The sequence below is a fragment of the Salvelinus fontinalis genome, chromosome 30 (genome assembly GCF_029448725.1).
Source record: "Salvelinus fontinalis isolate EN_2023a chromosome 30, ASM2944872v1, whole genome shotgun sequence".
NCBI lineage: Eukaryota > Metazoa > Chordata > Actinopteri > Salmoniformes > Salmonidae > Salvelinus > Salvelinus fontinalis.
This window is the reverse complement of record NC_074694.1, coordinates 21,696,876-21,722,762: the sequence shown is the minus strand read 5'-3', so window position 1 is coordinate 21,722,762 and position 25,887 is coordinate 21,696,876. Positions and strand designations below refer to the sequence as shown.

The 25,887-nt window shown below is 44.4% G+C and overlaps 1 protein-coding gene across 3 annotated transcripts in view; it reads left to right on the top strand.

Moving 5' to 3' along the window:
• Positions 1-25,887, top strand: part of camkmt (calmodulin-lysine N-methyltransferase) — a 195,541-nt gene that overhangs the window by 132,010 nt on the left and 37,644 nt on the right. For all 3 annotated transcript variants that reach the window (XM_055890009.1, XM_055890008.1, XM_055890010.1), the window contains 2 exons: positions 1,923-1,989; positions 7,733-7,807. In XM_055890009.1, coding sequence (XP_055745984.1) covers positions 1,923-1,989; positions 7,733-7,807 — 142 coding nt within the window. The remainder of the gene's footprint in view (positions 1-1,922; positions 1,990-7,732; positions 7,808-25,887) is intronic.

Genomic DNA, 25,887 nt, shown 5'->3' with positions numbered 1-25,887 from the left:
GTGCCATACAGCCACACGTACACATTGTGCCATACAGCCGCACGTACACATTGTGCCATACAGCCACACGTACACATTGTGCCATACAGCCACACATACACATTGTGCCATACAGCCACACGTACACATTGTGCCATACAGCCACACGTACACATTGTGCCATACAGCCACACATACACATTGTGCCATGCAGCCACACGTACACATTGTGCCATACAGCCACACGTACACATTGTTCCATACAGCCACACGTACACATTGTTCCATACAGCCACACGTACACATTGTTTCATACAGCCACACGTACACATTATGCCATACAGCCACATGTACACATTGTGCCATACAGCCACACATACACATTGTTCCATACAGCCACACGTACACATTGTTCCATACAGCCGCACGTACACATTGTGCCATACAGCCACACGTACACATTGTGCCATACAGCCACACGTACACATTGGGCCATACAGCCACACGTACACATTGTGCCATACAGCCACACGTACACATTGTGCCATACAGCCACACATACACATTGGGCCATACAGCCACACGTACAGTAGACACACGCTCACCAACCACCCTCACTCCTGGGTGAAACTGAAAATCATTTGAAATGTTTCCGTTGTCTGATTCATGAATGTTGGCTGCTTCCCCCCTGTGTGAAGACCCAGAAGGACAAATATTCCTCCGCTTACACACCCAGAACAGACAAAAAAATGCACTACTACTATACAATTAGCAGTAGGAATATGAGTATCTACTTACTGTATAGATGAATGTGTTTATGTGAGAACCTGTTGAATTCTTGACTGCTTGTTAAGTGTAACGTTATTTCTGAATGCCTGTCGGTTCGAGTACTGTATTTGTGTGAGTGACTGAGAGAGTGTCTACAAGCCTGTTAGGGTTGACCTTCATTTGAATTGACCCCAACCAAACCTGTTACACCACTGTGTGTGCATGGCTGTTACAGCTCTTGGCTATATATATATATATGTGTGTGTGTGTGTGTGTGTGTGTGTGTGTGTGTGTGTGTGTGTGTGTGTGTGTGTGTGTGTGTGTGTGTGTGTGTGTGTGTGTGTGTACACCACTTGGCAGTGTGTAGGATGACCTCTCCCCCAGTGCGGTGGTACTGATGAGATTACCCTGTAAGCTCCTCTCCTCCTCAGCCCATGATCCCAGTGTGCTGACTCCCTTACTACACAAACCTGCCCTGTGTGTGTGTATGGTGTCTGTCCGAACATTTGTGTGTGTGTGTGGTGTCTGTCCGAACATTTGTGTGTGTGTGTGTGTGCATGCATGTGTATGTGTAAGGGCCCATCCCTTTGATCTAGGATTGGCTCTCCATCCATCCAGCAGATACCTCTCCTCTCACCCCCCTCCCCCTCTCTTTCCTCTTCCCCTCTTCACGCTCTAGATTGGATTTGCTACAGCTCTTTGCTGCTTTAAAGACAGATAAATCCTAATTGAATTGCCTCAGCACCGGCCCTCCAGACAGTGTATTAATAGACAGGTTGACATCAATCAGCCTGTGTGTCATAGTGGTGATGTGGTGAGCTCCTCTCAGGCGTAGGCTACAGGTTAAAAGCCTTCTGATTGATCTGCTGGCCTCCATTAAGCCCTGCTCTGTTCTGTTCTGCTCTGTTCAGGTCTGTTCTGCTCTGTTCAGGTCTGTTCTGCTCTGTTCTGCTCTTCTCTGCTCTGTCCTGTCAAGCATCTGGCAGCCTCTCACTTTGCCCCCGGAGATCAGGGATGGTGTGTGTGTGTAAGTGCTTGCGTGACCACAGCTGATAAGTTACCACCAAAGACCCAAAACCTGCCTAATAAAATGCTAGATCATGTCAGTAGCTGCATGTGACTAATGTTAGTTGTGAACGTGAGATGTTTAGTTGTAACCTTAACCAGGTCACCAGATGTGCGTGGAGTCATCGAGAGAAACAGGCAGGCCGGTGTCTTTGGCTCCACAGATGTTTCCAGCAGGTGAGACGTTTATCTGATAACACCTCCCTCTCTCACACTTCACAAATCTCTCTATCACTATTACTTTAATGAAATCCATATTACATTTATATTACATTTAAGTCATTTAGCAGATGCTCTTATCCAGAGCGACTTACAAATTGGAAAGTTCAATTGGAAAGTTCACAAAGAAGGTAGATTGAGGGGTTTTACAAAAAGGAACATCACTGTGGAACAGTCATTCTTATTCCCATGTAAAATAGCCTTTTGAGTGACTAAAATATCACCCATAATATTTTGGGCAGATAGAAATGTAAATAAAAAATGTAAGTAATTTTTCTCATGGCTTGCAACCATAAATGTTTGAAAAGAGGCTGGCGTTGACTGACAGCTCTTTGAAACGCCTATGTCAAGAAACTTGGATGCAGTGTTGCAGTAACATCATCTCAAGCAAATGTGGTGAAACACAAAGCAACTCAAACAACATGAAATTGCATCAATGATGTCAACTTTTTTAAACATCCCCCATTTGGCATGTCTCTTGTGATGCCATTCACAGCAGCACTGACTGATGTGTTGACATGACAACTACCTCAGAGTTTTGAACAAACCGTCCCCCCTTTTGTTCCATGCTGGCTGAACACCTAGCTAGCCGGTAACTAGCTAACACCAGACACAGATGAAAGGGGAAACATATAAGTATCTTTGCCAGAGATGAATAGTGTAAACTTTTTATTATGCTGAACAGAATTATAAAAGCAACATGCAAAGTGTTGGTCACATGTTTCATGAGCTGAAATAAACAATCCCAGAAATTTTCCATATGCACAAAACACGTATTTCTCAACAAAAAAAATTGCACACTTTTGTTTACATCCCAGTTAGTGAGCAGTTCTCCTTTGCCAAGATAATCCATCCACCTGACAGGTGTGGCATATTAAGAAGCTGATTAAACAGCATGATCATTACACAGGTGCACCTTGTGCTGTGGGCGATAAAAATCCACTCTAAAATGTGGAGTTTTGTCACACAACACAATGCCATAGATGTGTCAAGTATTGAGGGAGCATGGACTTGACATGCTGATTGCAGGAATGTCCACCAGAGTTGTTGCCAGAGAATTTAATGTTCATTTCTCTACCATAAGCCACCTCCAACGTTGTTTTAGAGATTTTGTCAGTACCTACAACCGGCCTCACAACCACAGACCACGTGTAACCATGCCAGCCCGGGACCTCCAAATCCAGCTTCTTCACCTGCAGGATCGTCTGAGACCAACTGATGAAACTGTGGGTTTGCACAAATAAAGAATTGCTACACAAACTGTCAGAAACCGTCTCAAGCTCATCTGCGTGCTCTTCGTCCTCACCAGGGTCTTGACCTGACTGCAGTTTGGCATCGTAACTGACTTCAGTGGGCAAATGCTCATCTTCGATGGCCACTGGCCCACTGGAGAAGTGTGCTCTTCACGGATGAATCCCGGTTGCAATTGTTTGCTGATGTCAACGTTGTGAACAGAGTGCCCCATGGTGGCGGTGGGATTATAGTATATATTTTAAAGGCATCCGTGACCAGATGCATATCTGTGTTTCCAGTCATGTGAAATCCATAGATAAGGGCCTAATGAATTTATTTCAATTGATTGATTTCCTCATATGAACTGTTACTCAGTAAAAGCTTTGAAATTGTTGCATGTTGCGTTTATATTTTAGTTCAGTGTATATTTGTTGACACAGTCATATTATGTCTCCAGTAGAGTAGCTAACTAGCGATATAAACCACGCCCCTCTGCAAACACGCCTTCTCCGATGTTGGTTACAGGGCGGTACTTATTTAAATTTGGTAAGAGAACATCATGTTACCATTGGTGTATTAAAATAAGAGTTAGGGTCATCCTATCCCCTTAATAATCCACCTCCTGAATCCAAATGTTTGACATGGAGGAGGAGACCAGTAACTTTATGATCAAACTTTATCAATGTAGAAGTAACAGTCATTTTTCAAACTTTGGTCATTATACTGGTTTCATCCAAATATCATCCAATTTCATGAAAAATAAAATTTTGATTGTTCATGACCTTTTAAGGCAAATAGTTAAGTCTGGGTTAGGGTTAGCCATGCTTAACTGCTGCTGTTGGAAAGTCAGGGATTATTACATGGTTAAGGTATGTAAACGTCAAGGTATCACCCGTCCTGATTGAGGTAGAGGTAAAGGAGGTGTGTCTGTGTGTAAATTTATCAGAGCAGAACGATTCGGTCTAATTGGATGTCTTCATCCAGAAACCATCAACAGAACCCCCACGTCACCAGACATTCTGTTGTACCCTGGATACAGGGATAGTTCTAGCTGAAAAACACCATTCATTACCTCCCTAAAAAGTCATTTTGTCGTTCAGCGATCTCACTTACTTGATCCCAGTCTCCCTCGCTTCCCCTCCTCTACTCTCCCTCCCTCGCTCTTTCCCTTGCTCCCTGCACCTCTTCCCTCCCTCCTCCTCGTGTATTTACACGGGGATGATGAAGTGAAAAAGTAAACGTATAATTAGCCTGCATTACTTTGATTGTTTTCTTTTCAGATTAAACCTCCTGTCAGAACGCACGGTTTGAGAGGGGTGAAGGTCGCCCCGCGATTGGATGAGGGGGGATTGCTTTTCTCAAGTCACTGAATAAAAAGCAGGCGCGGGCCCCCTGCCGGGAGATGAGATTGTATTTCCACAAGACATAATTTTTGTTTACTGAGTGTTAATAATGGTTTATTAATAATCCCATTTGGCTGTCTGGGGCCTGGGCCCGATCTCTTGAGAGAGAGAGAGACAGACAGACAGAGACAGAGAGAAAAAAAAGAGTCAAGTGTTTAACTGGCTGAAGAGATGGGGAGATGGAAAGAAGAAGGAAGGAGGACGTAGTGACCACAGGCGGGGCGAGGATAGTGTATAGGAGGGGGCTGTCAGGAGCTGGGGGCTAGAGACTGTACATTAACATTAATAGCAGGAGCTATTAGACTGGGGGCTAGAGACTGTACATTAACATTAATAGCAGGAGCTATTAGACTGGGGGCTAGAGACTGTACATTAACATTAATAGCAGGAGCTATTAGACTGGGGGCTAGAGACTGTACATTAACATTAATAGCAGGAGCTATTAGACTGGGGGCTAGACACTGTACATTAACATTAATAGCAGGAGCTATTAGACTGGGGGCTAGAGACTGTACATTAGGGTTAATAGCAGGAGCTATTAGACTGGGGGCTAGAGACTGTACATTAACATTAATAGCAGGAGCTATTAGACTGGGGGCTAGAGACTGTACATTAACATTAATAGCAGGAGCTATTAGACTGGGGGCTAGAGACTGTACATTAACATTAATAGCAGGAGCTATTAGACTGGGGGCTAGAGACTGTACATTAACATTAATAGCAGGAGCTATTAGACTGGGGGCTAGAGACTGTACATTAGGGTTAATAGCAGGAGCTATTAGACTGGGGGCTAGAGACTGTACATTAACATTAATAGCAGGAGCTATTAGACTGGGGGCTAGAGACTGTACATTAACATTAATAGCAGGAGCTATTAGACTGGGGGCTAGAGACTGTACATTAACATTAATAGCAGGAGCTATTAGACTGGGGGCTAGAGACTGTACATTAACATTAATAGCAGGAGATATTAGACTGGGGGCTAGAGACTGTACATTAACATTAATAGCAGGAGCAGCCCTTGCGGTACACTACAGTAGTACTGATGACGCTCCTGTAGACATGGAGAGTACCTGTCAGTGGTCACAGCAGTCGTAGTACTAGCAGTGGGATTCCTGGGCTGAGACAATCGAGCTGTTGATTTCAGGTGTCATGTCAGATAGGGCTCTCTCTGAGAGGTCTGACGAGGTGTGTTTTACCTCTGTGCACTGAGGCACACACACAGTGGGGGGCGTTGAGACGCCAGGGGACAACACACTGAGAGGGGAAGAAAGGAGGGAGGAAGGGAGCAGGACAAAGGGAAAGGGAGCATAACTTATGTTTAATGGAGAATGAGCATATTTGTACCTGATTGTGTGTCCGTAAACGATAGTTAGTTACCCTACAGTATGTTACTCTCCCCTAAGCCCTTTGCCATTCTAAAAATACTCCAGTATCCCTGCACACTGACCCTGTATATAGCTTCCTCTCTTATTTCTCATGTTTTCTTTATTATATACAATACCAGTCAAAATAACACCTATGGAATCATGTAGTAACCAAAAAAGTGTTAAACAAATCCAAATATAATTGAGATTTGAGATTCTTCAAAGTAGCCACCCTTTGTCTTGATGACAGCTTTGCACACTCTTGGAATTCTCTCAACCAGCTTCACCTGGAATGCTTTTCCAACAGTCTTGAAGGAGTTCCCACATATGCTGAGCACTTGTTGGCTGCTTTTACTTCGCTCTGCGGTCCAACTCATCCCAAACCATCTCAATTGGGTTGAGGTCGGGTGATTGTGTAGGCCAGGTCATCTGATGCAGCACTCCATCACTCTCCTTCTTTGTCAAATAGCCCTTACACAGCCTATAGGTGTGTTGGGTCATTGTCCTGTTGAAAAACAAGTAATAGTCCCACTAAGCGCAAACCAGATGGGATGGTGTATCGCTGCAGAATGCTGTGGTAGCCATGCTGGTTAAGTGTGCCTTGAATTCTAAATAAATCACTGACAGTGTCACCAACAAAGCAGAGAGACTGGTGTTTTGTGGGTACTATTTAATGAATCTGCCAGTCGAGGACTTGTGAGGTGTCTGTTTCTCAAACTAATGTACTTGTCCTCTTGTTCAGTTGTGCACCGGGGTCTCCCACTCTTTCTATTCTGGTTAGAGCCAGTTTGCACTGTTCTGTGAAGGGAGTAGTACACATCGTTGTACGGGATCTTCAGTTTCTTGACAATTTAGATAGACTGACAAGTTTCAGTAGAAAGTGTTTCTGGCCATTTTGAGCCTTTATTTGAACCCACAAATGCTGATTCTCCAGATACTCAACTAGTCTAAAGAAGGCCCACAAAAGAGCTTTACAGACATAAATACTCTTCAACTTCATCAGCTGTCTTGATGGCTGGTCTCAGACGATCCCGCAGGTGAAGAAGCTGGATGTGGAGGTCCTGGGCTGGAGTGGTTACACGTGGTGTGCTATTGTGAGACCGGTTGGACATACTGCCAACTTCTCTAAAATTACATTGGAGGTGGCATATGGTAGAGAAATTAACATTCAATTCTCTGGCAACAGCTCTCGTGGACATTCCTGCAGTCAGCATGCCAATTCCACGCTCCATCAAAGCTTGAGACATCTGTGGCATTGTGTTCTGTGACCAAAGTCTACATTTTAGAGTGGCCTTTTATCATCCCCAGCACAAGGTGCACCTGTGTAATGATCATGTTGTTTAATCAGCTTCTTCATATGCCACACCTTCCAAGTGGATGGATTATCTTGTCAACGGAGAAATGCTCTCTAACCAGGATGTAAACAAAGTTGTCCACAAAATTGGAGAGAAATAATATTTTTGTCTGTATGGATTTTTTTTTCCAGCTCATGAAACATGGGACCAACACTTTACGTGCTGCGTTTATATTTTGTTCGGTATATATCTATATTAGTTTTTTAAAGAATTGTTTTAATTACTTTATTAGGTATACTATTTTGATATTGATAATTGCACTGTTGTGTAGAGCTTGAAAGTTAAGCATTTCACTGTACTTTTGCATGTGACAATAAAACTTGAACTTCTACCCATCCTACAGAGTGGTCAGGTGGGACTGTGAGACAGATGTCACTGCGCTGAAGGGACACTTTGACATCGTCATGTGCGCAGACTGGTAGGTACTGCCGCCAATGACCCCTGATGCCCCTGGCGAGTTGCAAGCGGGCTCTCGGCTGGGCACACCCACGAAGTTCACAACTTACCCCTCTACACACACACACAGAGACACACACACACGTACATACATACTGTACATACATACAGACGTACACACACACACCTCGTGGCAGCCTGACGTGGCCACTTTATTATTTCTGCTCCTGTGACAGTTATCAGAAGGGCTCCATCAGACAGCCCCTCTCCCCGGGTTATTTCCCCTAGGTTGACTCCGAGAGGCATTTCCATTTTGACAAAATTGCCTATTTTTCATGCTTGGCGTCCCAGCAAATGGATGACTTAGGCAAATTGCAAATAATTACGCCTTGGCGAAAAAGAGAGAGAGACGAGGAGAGAGCGAAAGACGGAGAGAGAATGAAAGAGAAAGGGAGTGGAGGAATAGAAAGGAGCAACACAAACATCTCAATTAGCTCCAGCTCCTTAACACAGATCTTAGTGCTGATCAGGGAATGAAGAGCTCTCTCTTTCTCCCTCGCTCTCCTCTCGTCATCTCATCTCAGTCCCATATCTTTTTCTGTGTGTTTGTTTTCCCCTCTGCTCTGTCTCTCCTGCTCTCTGTCCATCCCGTTGATGTCAACTTTTTGGGGTCAGCTTTTTGTAGAGCTCAAAACGTAATCTTGTGGTTTCTCACGTTGTTTAGTTATACAGACTGGATTCAAATATGTACAATATTTTCAAATATATGAAATGTGCTTTATGGCCCTGAGACATCTTTATCCAACATACCTCTAGATCAGGAAAGGGACTATCTTGAATTCCTGTCGCTCAGTGTTCCTCAACCCACTCAATGGAAGGAGCGCTATAGCTAACTCAAGTGTAAATGTAGCTGTGAATAATCCAGAAAAAGAGGGGATACTCTAATGACAGGGATCCTATGATAAAGACTCTTCCTGGTTCTCACACCTCACTTCTAGTCTCCATCATCAGTCTACATCATCTGTCTGCCACTCACATAGAGTAGTACGAGCTAGAAATCCCTCCAAAAGTGTCTGAAACGCTTGACCTGTGCCCACCCAGGAGGGGAACATGGCTCTCAGCCCATCTCATTTCTATGATACGTTTATGACCTCCTAGATAAGTGGAGCATTAGGAAAGTTAGCATTATTCTAATGTCACACAGATTTCAGGTAATGGGCAGGTGAAATGAACAGCTGTACAGAGTGGGTAATAGGGGATACTTTGTGTGGTGTGTGTGTGTGCGCGTGTGGTGTGTGTGTGCCTCTGTGTTGATGCATAATTTTTTCATGTGTGTGTTTGCATAAGTGTGTGTATGTCAGTGAGTGTTTGTGAGTGCACCATTGTGTAAGTGTGTGTGTCTGCCTGGTGTGGAAGTGGCCGTTTCGACTGTCGCTCTGTGCACCGGGCGACCGGTGTGTAATTGTCGTGGTCAGGAACGAGAGAGAGTGATGGCTGAGCGATTAACGAGCGGAGCGCGGCAGGCTGACGATCACATGCGAAAAGGTCAACAGCCACACTTCTCCTCCAATTAATTATAGTCTTTCAGACAATGGCGCTGCAGCAGAGAGCCCACTGACTGCTGGAGGAGAGAACAGACCTCTCACATACAGATATACTGTACACACACGTATGCACACAGTCACACACGCACTTACACACACACTTATGCACACACACTCGCACAAACGCAGACAATCACACATTCACACATACATGGAGAGTGGACGCTGACTGAGGAGAGAGACATGCATAGACACAGAAACACATGGCAACATACTGCACACATGTATAGCAGGAAGAATGGCACTGCAGAAGGCATGTGGTGTTTGGTGGAGCTCGTGACCTAAGAGGTTGAAATAGAATTGGCTTTGTGGATTGTTCATTTAAGGGAGGGAATGATCATGAAAAGTAGTGAAGTATCTGTAGCCAAACATTGTCTTTAGGGTGCATAGAATGAGACACCTGCTCACACAGACAACGTGTGAAGAGGTGTGTGTGTGTGTGTGTGTGTGTGTGTGTGTGTGTGTGTGTGTGTGTGTGTGTGTGTGTGTGTGTGTGTGTGTGTGTGTGTGTGTGTGTGTGTGTGTGTGTGGCACTGTAGAAGAAGAAAATGATCACACACTGGTGTGTTGTTGTGCTGGGATTCCTGCAGAGACATAGTGGGAGGTGTGTGTGTGTGACTATGTCTGCTTGGCGACTAGGACACTGGCACGTCTGCTGGCTCCTCTAAGCTGCCCATGTGTGGGCATGAAGATAAAGCCCTTTGTGTGTTCACCATTGCTCTGTGTTTGTGTGTGTGTGTGTCATCATTGTGTCTTATACAGTCACACACACAGTCTATTTTGTATCCTTTTTGAATCTCTGTTCTCCCTGATTTACTAATTTCTATCCAATACTGATAATTGACCCTACTTTGTTATATACATCCACCTGTGAGTAAGCCAGGTGTACGTGTTTGTCTGTCTGTATCAATGCGTGCGTGCATGTGAACATGCGTGTGTATGTGTGCAGGGACTGGGGTGGGGGGCTTACTTTTTAGAAATCCCTTTCATTTCACAAAAAGCATTGCATCAGCCGCAGCCACAGAAGAATTAGTGATATGCAATAAACAAATAACACAATGCAACATCTGTAAAAAAAAAAAAAAAAAAAAAAAAAAAAGCCTGGCTCAAAAAAGGGAGGGCTTTTACTCTAATCGTCAGTAGCGTCAATCATCTGATTAGAGTAAGCAGCTAAGCAACACCCTATGATTTAACACCAGTCATTTAGTAAATGCCTTCCTGTCACTGTGTCCTAATGGGTCAATGGATCCTTCAGGTTTCACTGTACAGATGAAGTTAATGCTGCCAGGATTAGTCCAGATTTAGTGCGGAAGTCGGGTCAGAGCCACAGTCCCCTGCCCGCACGCACGCACGCACGTACGCACGCACACACACACACACATACACACACACACACACACACACACACACACACTGAGATCACACCTCAAGCCTGGTCAAATGACACACACCACAGGGTAACCGTCCTAGATTATCAGCAGTGAGTTTAGTCACTGTCGGGAATATCTAAGTCACTCACATTCACTTCTCAGACCATCCCAAAAGAACCCAGACTACATCCTCAATTGCTCCCTGTACACACACACCCATATTCCAGTCCACCCATTCCTGCTCTGTTGTTCTCACCATGTCATCCCATTTGGCCCACGGGGCGATAAGAGATGGATCTGGGTTAATATACTTCTGTAATGCACTACTACTGCTATTTATAGAGCCTTACTAAGTGGCCTTGTTTTTCTTGGAGCGTCTTGGAGTGCCAGGAGAATACCTAGGACAGGACAGGACAGCCCTGTATCCAATCCAAAGAGGCTTTAGTGACGTGTCCAAAACACACTGGAAATACTGTAGTGCCCCATAAGGAGACAGATGAGAAGTATTGAGAGTATTATCCAATGTGTGATACACAGGGACATTGTGATTTGTTCTGTCTATAGAAAAAGAATCCCAAGTAATTTTGATTCCATGGTTCCTTTCCTATCATGTTAAGAGAGAGAATGTGTTCCAATAGGCCCAAATGACTTCCTCTTCATGTCTCCTTTTCTCCACTGCAACTGATAGGTAAAAGCACTAAATGCCTTTCCTTTATATAGCCTGTTCATTAATCAGGTCCTCTGAGCTAAGTGATCAGGAAGGGAAGAGGACAGAGAGAGGAGGCTATTAAAGAGTATTAGTAGACATGACAGATGTGGGACTTTAATTTGACCAGTTTCTCACAGCAGGAAAATAATCCTGCAGCAACAGGAAATGTGAATTATTGTGTGGAGAATTATAATTAATGGACAGGAAATGTCCTGCAACAACAGGGTGATCCAATTAAGATTCTACACCTGTAGATGTTATACGTACATTTATATATAATTTCCTAAATGGACACTTTACTTGATTAGTCTAAGAGAAGATTGGATTGTATGTAGTGTTTATATGTATGTATGTATGCATGCATGCATCCAGTACATACATACATACATGTGTGTGTCATCATTGTGTCTTATACAGTCACACACACAGTCTATTTTGTATCCTTTTTGAATCTCTGTTCTCCCTGATTTACTAATTTCTATCCAATACTGATAATTGACCCTACTTTGTTATATACATCCACCTGTGAGTAAGCCAGGTGTACGTGTTTGTCTGTCTGTATCAATGCGTGCGTGCATGTGAACATGCGTGTGTATGTGTGCACTTTAATACATACATACGTACGTACGTACGTACGTACGTACCAGTACCAGTACCAGTACCAGTCAAGAGTTTGGACACACTTACCCATTCAAGGGTTTTTATTTATTTTGACTATTTTCTACATTGTAGAATAATAGTGAAGACATCAAAACTATGAAATCATGTAGTAACCAAAAAAGTGTTAAACAAATCAAAATATATTTTATATTTGAGATTCTTCAAAGTAACCACCCTTTGCCTTGATGACAGCTTTGCAAACTCTTGGCATGTTGGGTCATTGTCCTGTTGAAAAACAAATCATAGTCCCAATAAGCTCAAACCAAATGGGATGGCGTATCGCTGCAGAATGCTGTGGTAGCCATGCTGGTTAAGTGTGCCTTGAATTCTAAATAAATCACTGACAGTGTCACCAGCAAAGCACCATCACACCACCTCCTCCATGCTTCACGGTGGGAACCACACGTGGAGATCATCCGTTCATGTACTCTGCATCTCACAGACACGGCAATTGGATCCAAAACTCTCACATTTGGACATCAGGGCAAAGGACAGATTTCCACCAGTCTAATGTCCATTTCTCATGTTTCTTGGCCCAAGCAAGTCTCTTCTTCTTATTGGTGTCCTTTAGTAGTGGTTTCTTTGCAGCAATTTGACCATGAAGGCCTGATTCACGCAGTCTCCTCTGAACAGTTGATGTGTCTGTTACTTGAACTCTGTGATGTGCTTCTACACCTGCATTGCTTGCTGTTTGGGGTTTTAGGCTGGGTTTCTGTACAGCACTTTGAGATATCAGCTGATGTACGAAGGGCTTTATAAATACATTTGATTTGAAGCATTTATTTGGGCTGCAATCTGAGGTGCAGTTAACTCTAATGAACGTATCCTCTGCAGCAGAGGCAACTCTGGGTCTTCCTTTCCTGTGGTGCTTCTCATGAGAGCCAGATTCATCATAGCACTTGATTTTTGCGATTGCACTTGAAGTAACGTTCAAAGTTCTTGAAATGGTCCGTATTGACTGACCTTCAGGTCTTCAAGTAATGGCGGTGTCACGCCCTGACCGTAGAGACCTTTTTATGTCTCTATTTTGGTTTGGTAAGGGTGTGATTTGGGTGGGCATTCTATGTTAATTTTTCTATGTTTTGTATTACTTTGTTTTGGCTGGGTATGGTTCTCAATCAGGGACAGCTGTCTATCGTTGTCTCTGATTGGGAACCATACTTAGGTAGCATTTTCCCACCTGTGTTTTGTGGGTAGTTGTTTTCTGTTTAGTGTTTTGCACCTGACAGGACTGTTTCGGTTTCGGTTATTCACTTTGTTATTTTTGTTTAGTGTTCAGTTTAAATAAAAGGTCATGAACACTTACCACGCTGCGCTTTGGTCCGATTCCTCTTCATCCGACGACGACACCCGTTACAGAACTACCCACCACAAGCGGACCAAGCAGCGTGGTATGGAGGAGCAGAGGGTTCAGGACTCCTGGACATGGGAGGAGATATTGGACGGAAAGGGACCCTGGAGACAGGCTGGGGCACATGGGGAGATTGGCGCGATTGGCGGAGTCAGGCGATAGACCTGAGCCAACTCCCCGTGCTTACCGGAAGCAGCGTGGAACTGGTCAGGCACCGTGTTATGCGGTAAAGCGCACGGTGTCGCCAGTGCGCGCTCATAGCCCGGAGTGCTATATACCAGCCCCCCGCAAGTGCCATGCGAGACTGGGCATCCAGCCAGGGCGGATTGTGGAAGGTCAGCGCGCTTGGTCTCCGGTGCGCCGTTTCGGCCCAGGGTATCCTGGTCCGATTCCTCTTCATCCGACGATGACACCCGTTACAGGTGGACTGTCATTTCGCTTTGTTTATTTGAGCTGTTCTTACCACAATATGGACTTGGTCTTTTACCAAATAGGGCTATCTTCTGTATACCCACCCCTACCTTGTCACAACACAACTGATTGGCTCAAATGCATTAAGAAGGAAAGAAATTCCACAAATTAACTTTTAACAAGGCACACCTGTTAATTGAAATGCATTCCAGGTGACTACCTCATGAAGCTGGTTGAGAGAATGCCAAGAGTGTGCAAAGCTGCCATCAAGGCAAAGGGTGGCTACTTTGAAGAATCTCAAATATAACATATATTTTGATTTGTTTAACACTTTTTTGGTTACTACAGTACATAATTCCATATGGGTTATTTCATAGTTTTGATTCCTTCACTATTATTCTACAATGTAGAAAATAGTACAAATAAATATAAACCCTTGAATGAGTAGGTGTGTCCAAATGTTTTACTGGTACTGTATATACAGTGTATTTGGAAGGTATTCTGACCACTTAACTTTTTCCACATTTTGTTACGTTACAGCCTTATTCCAAAATAGATTTTTTTTTTTAAATCAATCTACACACAATACCCCATAATTACAAAACAAAAACTGTGTTTTATACATTTTTCACTCTTATTAAATGTTTTATAACAGATAAGTATTTAAACCCTTTGATATGAGACTTGAATTTGAGCTCAGGTGCATCCTGTTTCCATTGATCATCCTTGAGATGTTTCTACAACTTGATTGGAGTCCACCTGTGGTAAATTCAATTGAATGAACATGATTTGGAAAGGCACACACCTGTCTATATAAGGTCCCACAGTTACCTCTGCATGTCAGAGAAAAACCAAGCCATGAGGTCGAAGGAATTGTCTGTGGAGCTCCGAGACAAGATTGTGTCGAGGCACAGATCTGGAGAAGGGTACCCAAAAATGTCTGTCTGGTCCCCAAGAACACAGTGGCCTCCATCATAAATGGTAGAAGTTTGGAACCACCAAGAGTCTTTCTAAAGCTGGCCGCCTGGCCAAACTGAACAATCGGTGGAGAAGAGCCTTGGTCAGGGAGGTAATCAAGAACCCGATGGTCACTCTGACAGAGCTCCGGAGATCCTTTGTGGAGATGGTTGTCCTTCTGGAAGGTTCTCCCATCTCTGCAGCATTCCACCAATCAGAAAAGTGTCTTTGCTTTGTCACTATGGGTTATTGTGTGTAGATTGATAAGGCAGTAACGTAGCAAAATGTGGAAAAAGTCAAGGGGTCTGAATACCTTTCGAATGCACTGTATACTTAACAAAAGATATAAACGCAACTGAGTTAAAGTTCATATGAGGAAATCAGTCAATTGAAATAAATAAATTAGGCCCAATCTATGGATTTCACATAACTGGGAATATGTTGGTCAGAGATACCTTTAAAAAACGGGCCTCACAATGGGCCCCAGGACCTCATCACTGTATTTTTGGGCATTCAAGTTGCCATCGATAAATGCAATTGTGTTCATTGTCCGTAGCGTATGCCTGCCCATACCATAACCTCACCGTCACCATGGGGCACTCTGTTCACAACATTGACATCAGCAAACCGCTCGCCCACACGATGCCATACACACGGTCTTCGATTGTGAGGCCGGTTGGACTTACTGCCAAATTCTCTAAAGCAACTTTGGAGGCGGCTTTATGGAGAGAAATGAACATTCAATTCTCTAGCAACAGCTCTGGTGGACATTCCAAAAGTTAGCATGCCAATTGCACACTCCCTCAACTTGAGACATCTGTGGCATTGTGTTGTGTGACACAACTGCACATTTTCGAGTGGCCATTTATTGTCCCCAGCACAAGGTGCACCTGTGTAATGATCATGCTGTTCAATCAGCTTCTTGATATGCCACACCTGTTAGGTGGATGGATTATCTTGGCAAAGGACAAATGCTCACTAACAGGGATGTAAATACATTTGTGCACAAAATTTGAGAGAAATCAGCTATTTGTGCATATGGAACATTTCTGGGATTTTTTATTTCAGCTCATGAAACATGGGACCAACACTTTACATGTCGTGTTTATATTTTTGTTCAGTATACTGTATAGCACACTACGTGATGAAAAGTATGTGGACACCTGATCATCGAACATCTCATTCCAAAATTATGGCCATGAATATAGAGTTTGTTCCCCCCGTTGCTGATATAACAGCCTCCACTCTTCAGGGAAACCTTCCACTAGATATTGGAACATTTCTGCGGGAACTTGCTTCCATTCAGCCACAAGAGCATTAGTGAGGTCGGGCACTGATGTTGGGCGATTAAGCCTAGCTCACAGTCGGCATCCCAATTCATCCCAAAGGTGTTCAATGGGTTTGAGGTCAGGCCATTCAAGTTGTTCCACACCGATCTCAACAAACTATTTCTGTATGGACCTCGCTTTGTGCACGGGGGCATTGTCATGCTTAAATAGGAATGAGCCTTCCCCAAACTGTTGCCACAATGTTGGAAGCACATCATTCTTTAGAATGTTATTGTATGCTGTTAAGATTTCCCTTCACTGGAACTTAGGGCCCTTGCCCGAACAATGAAAAACAGCCCCAGACCCTTATTCCTCCTCCACCAAACTTTACAGTTGGCACTATGTATTGGGGCAGGTAGCGTTCTCCTGGCATCCGCCAAAACCAGATTCATCTGTCGGACTGCCAGATGGTGAAACGTGATTCATCACTCCAGAGAAAGCGTTTCCACTGCTCCAGAGTCCAATGGAGGTGAGCTTTACACAACTCCAGCCGACGCTTGGCATTGCTCATGGTGATCTTAAGCTTGTGTACGGCTGCTCAGCTATGGAAACCCATTTCATGAAGCTCCCGACAAACATTTATTGTGCTGACGTTACATCCAGAGGCAGTTTGGAACTCGGTAGTGAGTGTTGCAACCGAGTACAGACGACTTTTACGTGCTTCAGCACTCGGCCGTTTTGTGAGCTTGCGTGGCCTACCACTTCGCGGCTGAGCCGTTGTTACTCGTAGACGTTTCCACTTCACAATAACAGCACTAACAGTTGACTGGGGAAGCTGTAGCAGGGCAGAAATTTGACGAACTGACTTGTTGGAAAGTTGGCATCCTATAGCGGTGCCACGTTGAAAGTCACTGAGCTCTTCAGTAAGGCCATTCTACTGCCAATGTTTGTCTGTGGAGATCGGATGGCTGTGTGCTCGATTTTATACGCCTGTCAGCAATGGGTTTGGTGGAAATAGCCAAATCCACTAGGGGTGTCCACATACTTTTGTATATATAGTGTGTATCAGATGACTGGTGGGTTAGGTTCAGATAAAGGGGAAGTAGTGGAAGTGTCTCAGAGTATGTTTAGAGGGGTGGGGTGCCCCGCTGACCAGGGGAAGGGGACAGAGAGAGGGGCAGAGACAGGGTAGACTGCCCACCCCTCGCCTCCCCTCCCTAAGGCCCAACCTCCATTGTTCAGCAGTGACCCCACCCGCACAAAACAGGGGGGGTCACCAGTTCACCATATAATGAACCTGATTTGAGGTCAGAGGTCATGACCCCAACGTATGTTAGACATCGTCATTTCTAAACTCACATTCTTACTCACCACACACAATCTGCTCCCGGTACAAAAGACAGGTCAATGGAAGCATTATGTAATTGTGGTCAATAGACTAGAAAGTGTTTTTACAAACTCAAACTTGTATAACCTTCACATCTGTGTCCTTACAATGGATTTGTGAAGTGACATTTCTTGTAAAGCAAGAAAATGAGTCTGAAACCATCTTAGATAAGTGCGGGAAGTGATTAGTGGAACAATGAGACTGAAAAAGGAGAGGGAAACTAGAAGCTTTATCTCATCTGTACAAAACAGTACAAGGGCCTTATCATCACCCATCTGCATGAAATCCCTATTCTCTACAGCGGCCTATCCCCTACACATCACCAACTATACCAAAGCCCTGTTCACTACATGTATTACCTCAGCACCCCACATAACACCCACATGGACTAAGGTCGGAGTTCACTCAGGAAGCTGATCTGGTGTTTTTCCATTGGAGGGAACCAGAGATACCTCAGAGATAGCGTATTACTACTGACCCTTACTGTATCTCCTTCTGCTGGTACAGCCTGCTTCCTCTTACCAGCACGGAGAGACATTTCTCCATAGATGGAGGTCAATGTATCCTTCCACATACAGTACATGTCCCCGAATATACTCTCACTGTTTCCCAAAGCATTATTAATCCCATCACACTGAGGCTAAGTGCCCACTGTGATGCACTGTCCTGTCCCCTGTTTTGTTACTGAAATCAAGTGTATTTCTTTTGTTGTTTTATTCCAGTCTGGAATTCTAAACCCAGGACACAATGTTCTGTGTGTGGTAAGGGACACAGTGAGGCCCATCAGTCGGGTCAGTCAGTCAGGCCATGCTGTGCACCGCTCCACTCCTACTTGCTCCGCCCCCCTCTACTCCAGCCCGCTCCGCTCCCCTCTCCTCCATCCCGCTCCGCTCCCCTCCCCTCCATCCCGCTCCGCTCCCCTCTCCTCCATCCCGCTCCGCTCCCCTCCATCCCGCTCCGCTCCCCTCTCCTCCATCCCGCTCCGCTCCCCTCTCCTCCATCCCGCTCCGTTCCCCTCTCCTCCATCCCGCTCCGCTCCCCTCTCCTCCATCCCGCTCCGTTCCCCTCTCCTCCATCCCGCTCCGCTCCCCTCTCCTCCATCCCGCTCCGCTCCCCTCTCCTCCATCCCGCTCCACTCCCCTCTCCTCCATCCCGCTCCGCTCCCCTCCCCTCCATCCCGCTCCGCTCCCCTCTCCTCCATCCCGTCCATCCCGTTCCGCTCCCCTCTCCTCCATCCCGCTCCGCTCCCCTCCCCTCCATCCCGCTCCGCTCCCCTCTCCTCCATCCCGCTCCCCTCTCCTCCAGCCCGCTCCCCTCTCCTCCATCCCGCTCCGCTCCCCTCTCCTCCATCCCGCTCCGCTCCCCTCTCCTCTATCCCGCTCCGCTCCCCTCCCCTCCATCCCGCTCCGCTCCCCTCTCCTCCATCCCGCTCCGCTCCCCTCTCCTCCATCCCGCTCCCCTCCCCTCCATCCCGCTCCGTTCCGCTCTCCTCCATCCCGCTCCGCTCCCCTCTCCTCCATCCCGCTCCGCTCCCCTCTCCTCCATCCCGCTCCGCTCCCCTCTCCTCCATCCTGCCCTCCGCTCCCCTCTCCTCCATCCCGCTCCGTTCCCCTATCCTCCATCCCGCTCCGCTCCCCTCTCCTCCATCCCGCTCCGCTCCCCTCTCCTCCATCCCGCTCCGCTCCCCTCTCCTCCATCCCGCTCCGCTCCCCTCCATCCCGCTCCGCTCCCCTCTCCTCCATCCCGTCCATCCCGTTCCGCTCCCCTCTCCTCCATCCCGCTCCGCTCCCCTCCATCCCGCTCCGCTCCCCTATCCTCCATCCCGCTCCCCTCTCCTCCATCCCGCTCCGCTCCCCTCTCCTCCATCCCGCTCCCCTCTCCTCCATCCCGCTCCGCTCCCCTCTCCTCCATCCCGCTCCCCTCCCCTCCATCCCGCTCCGCTCCCCTCTCCTCCATCCCGCTCCGCTCCCCTCCCCTCCATCCCGCTCCGTTCCGCTCTCCTCCATCCCGCTCCGCTCCCCTCTCCTCCATCCCGCTCCGCTCCCCTCTCCTCCATCCCGCTCTGCTCCACACGGATTTCCTACAGAAGAGACAGATTTGCATAGGGAAGGTCACCAGCTAACGTGATTGGAAAGTTTCCCCCAGATTGCAGCGCTCCGAGCCAGTAGGGGCTTTGTGTTGGATTATGCTAGATCTGAGTTGTATTGTTGCATTTAGTCAAATTACTTTAGCACTCATTTGGGATAATATTGGTCCTGACAGAGGCTATTGTGATTAGAGTGACGGCTGCTTTGGGTGTGATTGGAGGGGGAGGGTGAGGGGGGTGACTGAAGCCCAGCATGGTGCTGATCTGACCGTGAGTGCGTTACCAGGGTGATCACCGTGGGCAACGAGGCATGCATGAACACAAGTCTGTTTCCTCTTCTCATCTCCTGCTCAATGACGCTCCTGTCACCCGTCTCCCCAAAGAGAGGACAAACATGAGTGGCCACGTTAACACACACACAGTCTCTGTCTGTCAAACTCACTCACTCTCACTCATATTTGAATACAATTACACTCCACTTCCTCCACTCTCTCACACAGGTTTAATCTCATAAATCTCAATATCACCTTTATATTCCTTATATTTTCATCTGTATTTAAACAATTTCTCTTAACTACTCCTACAAACAGGCAGATACAGTATACTATCTCATTCCAACCCCTCCACCTTAGTCTTGCCATCTCTTTTTAAATCTCTCATTCCGTTTCATCTAAAGGAGTTTTACATACATTGCACTAGTGTTCAATGATCTGATAATGGTCATTGCTGAGTAATGACATATGATAGCTTGTTGAGTTCCCTTAGACTTGCAAAAAACTCCAACAATTATTCAAATGTCACTAGGTTTGTACAGTTTTATATCATGTCACTGTTGAGGTTTGGGGATTAAAATTATGGTTGTTACTTATAAATTGAATGTTTTTATCATTTTCTAACATTGTCATATTTTATTTATATAAATACAATGAGCTCCAAAGGTATTGGGACAGTGACATTTTTTGTTTTCTTTTGGCTCTGTACTCCAGCACATTTGAAACGAAACAATGACTGAGGTTAAATTGGAGCCCCCCCCCCCCCGTTTTGCCATCAGAACAGCCTCAATTTGTCAGGGCATGGACTCTACAAGGTGTAGAAAGCGTTCCACAGGGTTGCTGGCCCGTGTTGACTCCGATACTTCCACTGTTGTGTCAAGTTAGCTTGGTGGTGGACCATTCTTGATACACACAGGAAACTATTGAGCGTGAAAAGCCCAGCAGCGTTGCAGTTCTTGACACAAAACCTGTGCGCCTGGCACTTACTACCATACCCCATTCTAAGGCACTTCAATATTTTGTCTTGCCCATTCACCCTCTGAATGGCACACATACACAATCCATGTCTCAATTGTCTCAAGGCTTCTTTCTTTAAAACCTCTTACAGCTACCCCCCCTTCTTTCAATTTCCGCCTGAAGACATACCCAAATCTAACTCCCTCTAGCTCAGGCCCAGGAGCAAGGATATGCATATTCTTGGTACCATTTGAAAGAAAACACTCTGAAGTTTGTGTAAATGTGAATTGAATGTAGGAGAATATAACACAATAGATCTGGTTTAGATAATACAATGAAAAAAACATACGTTTTTTCTTTTTAATTGTTGTATCATCATCTTTAAAACGAACAAGATAAAACAAACATTCAGATAGGATGATGGGGACAATTTCAGTGAAAAACATAAGAGGGCAACAGTACTTGTGCAAAGTTTCAGAATGATATGAGTGTGCTACATGACATTTATCATGAAGTCACCCAGGTGTCCCACACAAGTAGCCCAAATGTACCCGAGTGGCCAAATTGGTGAAGGTATACATTTTGAAACAAATAACTATATACAAAATACCAAAATGGTATTCTAACACACCCCCCTAAAAAATGGAGAAAAAAATATATATAAAGAAAAAATATATATACATTTACAAAATAACATGGGTAACTATCTACACACTTTCAATATTTGGAAGACCCTCAGTCCTCTATCAAATCAAATCTATTTATATAGCCCTCAAGAGTAAATATGAACAGTTTACCTCTAGATGGCCTGGGAGGTGTGGAGCCAGAGACAGCAGGGGTCCAGCTGGATTTTTTTATTTATTTATTTATTTATTATTTATTTTTTTATTTCACCTTTATTTAACCAGGTAGGCTAGTTGAGAACAAGATCTCATTTGCAACTGCGACCTGGCCAAGATAAAGCATAGCAGTGTGAACAGACAACAACACAGAGTTACACATGGAGTAAACAATAGACAAGTCAATAACATGGTAGAAAAAAGAGAATCTATATACAATGTGTGCAAAAGGCATGAGGTAGGCAATAAATCGAATAATTACAATTTAGCAGATTAACACTGGAGTGATGAACCAGCTTCAGTGGGGGGTGGACACGTTGGGGATGGACACGTTGGCGGCAGACACACACATCTCGACCATGCTCCCTCTAATCCATAATATGTAGACTGAGTTGAGGAAGCATGCGCTGGAGGAAGTATAGCCAATGTGTACTTTACACATTTCATTACATTTTTATATATTGCAAATAAAATGTAAAAACAATCACAAATAATATTTTATATTATTAATTTCAAACAACGGCACTAGCATGAGAAGATCCAAAACAATGTCCTCTCCGTTCAAAAAATATGCTTCCATTTGAGTCATGGTCGCTAACTGAGTCGTCTTCCAAAAGCATATGTTTCACTTTCACGATCAATTTCCTCTATAATTTTGTTTACATTCGTATATCTAGTCTTAGATTTAGCTTTCCCTGACTTATTCGCCATGATTTTCGATATATAAACATCTGAAGATGCTTGTTACCGAAATAGTGCTGTGCGTAATGAGTTTGGCTACTTCCAGTATGAAACTTCAATGGCGAATGACGATCTTTACACCAGAGTTTACTACATGGGTTGGTCTTCCAAAACACAAACATTAGATATTGCCGTTTACCTCTGCTCATTGGCTATCTACGCAGCTAGATTTCAAGACGATCAGTGGTCATTGGGTTAAAATACAGTCAATCAACGAAACAGCGGTCATATAATTGGTGCACAATGAGGTCGTTACTTGTTGTCTTCCAATCGTTTTTTTGGGGTCAATGCGTCCCGCGAAATGACCCATCAACTTTGATTGTGTTACAAACAAACAGTTGATTGCAAGGAAACCAAACATGATTGGATAAAGTCAGGTTTAGTCTGTGTATTTACGTCGAATGTTTCGTTGAAAATTGAATGACACGAAATTCAATGAGATAAGCGTTCACAAAATGTTTCGTGTTAGGCTATGAAAATGGATTTAACCGAACAAAAGACCATTCATTGTGTAACAATGAGCCTTGGGATTGCAAACAGCAAGCTCTTCAAAGGTAAACAATTTATTTCATTGCTATCTGTGATTTTGTTACGCCTGTGTTGGTTGAAAAAGAAGTTTGGTATGGGGCTCTGTGCTCAGATAATCGCATCGTATTCTTTCGCAGTAAATCCTTTTTTAAATCTGACAAGGCAGTTGGATTAGCAAGATTCTGGGCTTTTGAAGCATGTGAGACACTTGCATTTTCAGGAATGTTTAATATGACTATTTGTGGCGATCACCGTATGTTGTCGAATTCAAACCCGCATCCGGTATCCGTAGATAAGAGAAGTTAACCTGTCTCCTCCCCTTCATGATTTAACAAGTGACATCAATAAGGGATCATAGCATTCACCTAGTCAGTCTATGTCATGGACAGAGCAATGTTTTGTCAAATGTTTAGTTTTTTATATGTATTAACTTTTATTCAGTATAGCCCAATTGAGACCAGGGTCTCATTCCCAATCGTATCCTGAGTAGAAACATTTTCCACAACAGGAAGAACAATTTACATTACATTTAAAACAAGAAGAATAAAAATAATCACAAGGCACAACCTCAAGACCACAACAAATGAACCATTAAAATCAAGCCTCAATTAATTAATTCAACACTAGAGTCCTAAACTGCCCTAGTGGCACCAGGGAATCATTTTGTACGTTATTCCAACAATGGGGGGCACTAAAACTAAAGGAGGATTTACCTCAAGTTAACCAATCCTACGAATGGGTTTGGTAGCTCATTCTTTTATTCATTAGCAACGAAGTTAGGTAAGTTGGAAGCTTGTGTAGTAGGGCTTTGTAAACAAAAAGGAAGTAAGGAATTGTTATATGGGACTTTAATAAGGACCAGCCAAACTTTTTGATACAGGATGCAGTGGTGAGTATTAAAACTGTCACCAGTGATCAAACGAATGGTGCTATGGTAGACGGCATCCAAAGGTTTAAGAGTAGTGGCTGCTGCAATCTGGTAAATGGTGTCGCCATAATCAAGGACTGTCAGGAAAGTTGACTGTACAATCTGCTTCCTGCTATTTAGGGAGATACTAGATCTATATATATATTATTTTTTTTGACACACTTTAAATCTTAGCTTTTTAACAAACTCATCAATATGCTTTTTAAACATGAATTGAAATGCCCAGATATTTGTAGGCGGGAACCCGATCAATGGGAGGACCATCCAATGAATACATACGTTGTCCATCTGAAACATTCAGGAGAGAACTAGAGAACATCATGTATTTAGTCTTGCCCGGGCTTTCTGTAAGATAACAAGGTCAGATTGCAGCTCTAACATAGCCTGGTCAACAGGTGGCTAATGGCATACATAACAGTGTCATCTGCATACAGATGAATATTAGAAGTTGTATTAAAGTAGTCAAAAGTTTAGTATTTGGTCCCATATTCCGAGCACGCAATGACTACATCATGCTTGTGACTTTACAAACTTGTTGGATGCACATACTGTTTGTTTTGGTTGTGTTTCAGATTATTTTGTGCCCAATAGGAATTAATGGTAAATAACGTATTGTGTCATTTTGGAGTCATTTTTTTGTAAATAAGAGTAGAGTGCATTCGGAGAGTTTTCAGACCCCTTCGCTTTTTCCACATTTTGTTACGTTACAGCGTTATTCTAAAATGGATAAATTGTTTATTTCCCGCATCAATCTACACACAATACCCCATAATGACAAAGCGAAAACAGTTTTTTATAAATTCAGAAATACCTTATTTACATACTGTAAGTATTCAGACCCTTTGCTATGAGACTCGAATTTGAGCTCAGGTGCTTCCTGTTTCCATTAATCATCCTTGAGATGCTTCTACAACTTGATTGGAGTCCACCTGTGGTAAATCCAATTGATTGGAAAGGCACACACCTGTCTATATAAGCTCCCACAGTTGACAGTGCATGTCAGAGGAAAAATCAAGCCATTAGGTCGAAGGAATTGTCGGTAGAGCTCCGAGACAGGATTGTGTGGAAGCATAGATCTGGGGAAGGGTACCAAAAAAATTCTGCAGCATTGAAGGTCCCCAAGAACACAGTGGCCTCCATTATTCTTAAATGGAAGAAGTTTGGAACCACCAAGACTCTTCCTAGAGTTGGCCGCCCAGCCAAACTGAGCAATCGGGGGAGGCCTTGGTCAGGGAGGTGACCAAGAACCCGATGGTCACTCTGACAGAGCTCCAGAGTTCCTCTGTGGAGATGGGAGAACCTTCCAGAGGGACAAATATCTGCAGCACCACCAATCAGGCCTTTATGATAGAGTGGCCAGCTCAGGACCTCAGACTAGAGCGAAGGTTCACCTTCCAACAGGACAAGGACCCTAAGCACACAGCCACGACAACGCAGGAGTGTCTTCGGGACTAGTCTCAATGTCCTTGAGTGGCCCAGCCAGAGCCCGGACTTGAACCCGATCTAACATCTCTGGAGAGACCTGAAAACAGCTGTGCAGTGACGCTCCCCATCCAGCCTGACAGAGCTTGAGAGGATCTGCAGAGATGAATCGAAGAAACTCCCTAAATACAGGTGTGCCAAGCTTGTAGCGTGATACCCAAGAAGATGCTTGATACCCAAGAATGCTTGATACCCAACCTTCGTGATACCCAAGAAGCCAAAGATGCTTCAAGAAAGTACTGAGGTTTTTTGTTTAAAGCAACAACAACAAAAAATGTTAATGTGTTTTTGCTTTGTCATTATGGGGTATTGTGTATAAATTGATTGGGGTGGGGGGGGGGGACGACAATTGAATCAATTTTAAAATAAGGCTGTAACATTACAAAATGTGGAAAAAGTCAAGGGGTCTGAATACTTTCTGAGTGCACCTGTATGTTTCTAAACACTTCTTCATTAATGTGTATGCTACCATGATTATGGGTTGTCCTGACTGAATGGTGAATAATGATGAGTGAGAAGGTTACAGATGCACAAATATCATACCCCCCCAAA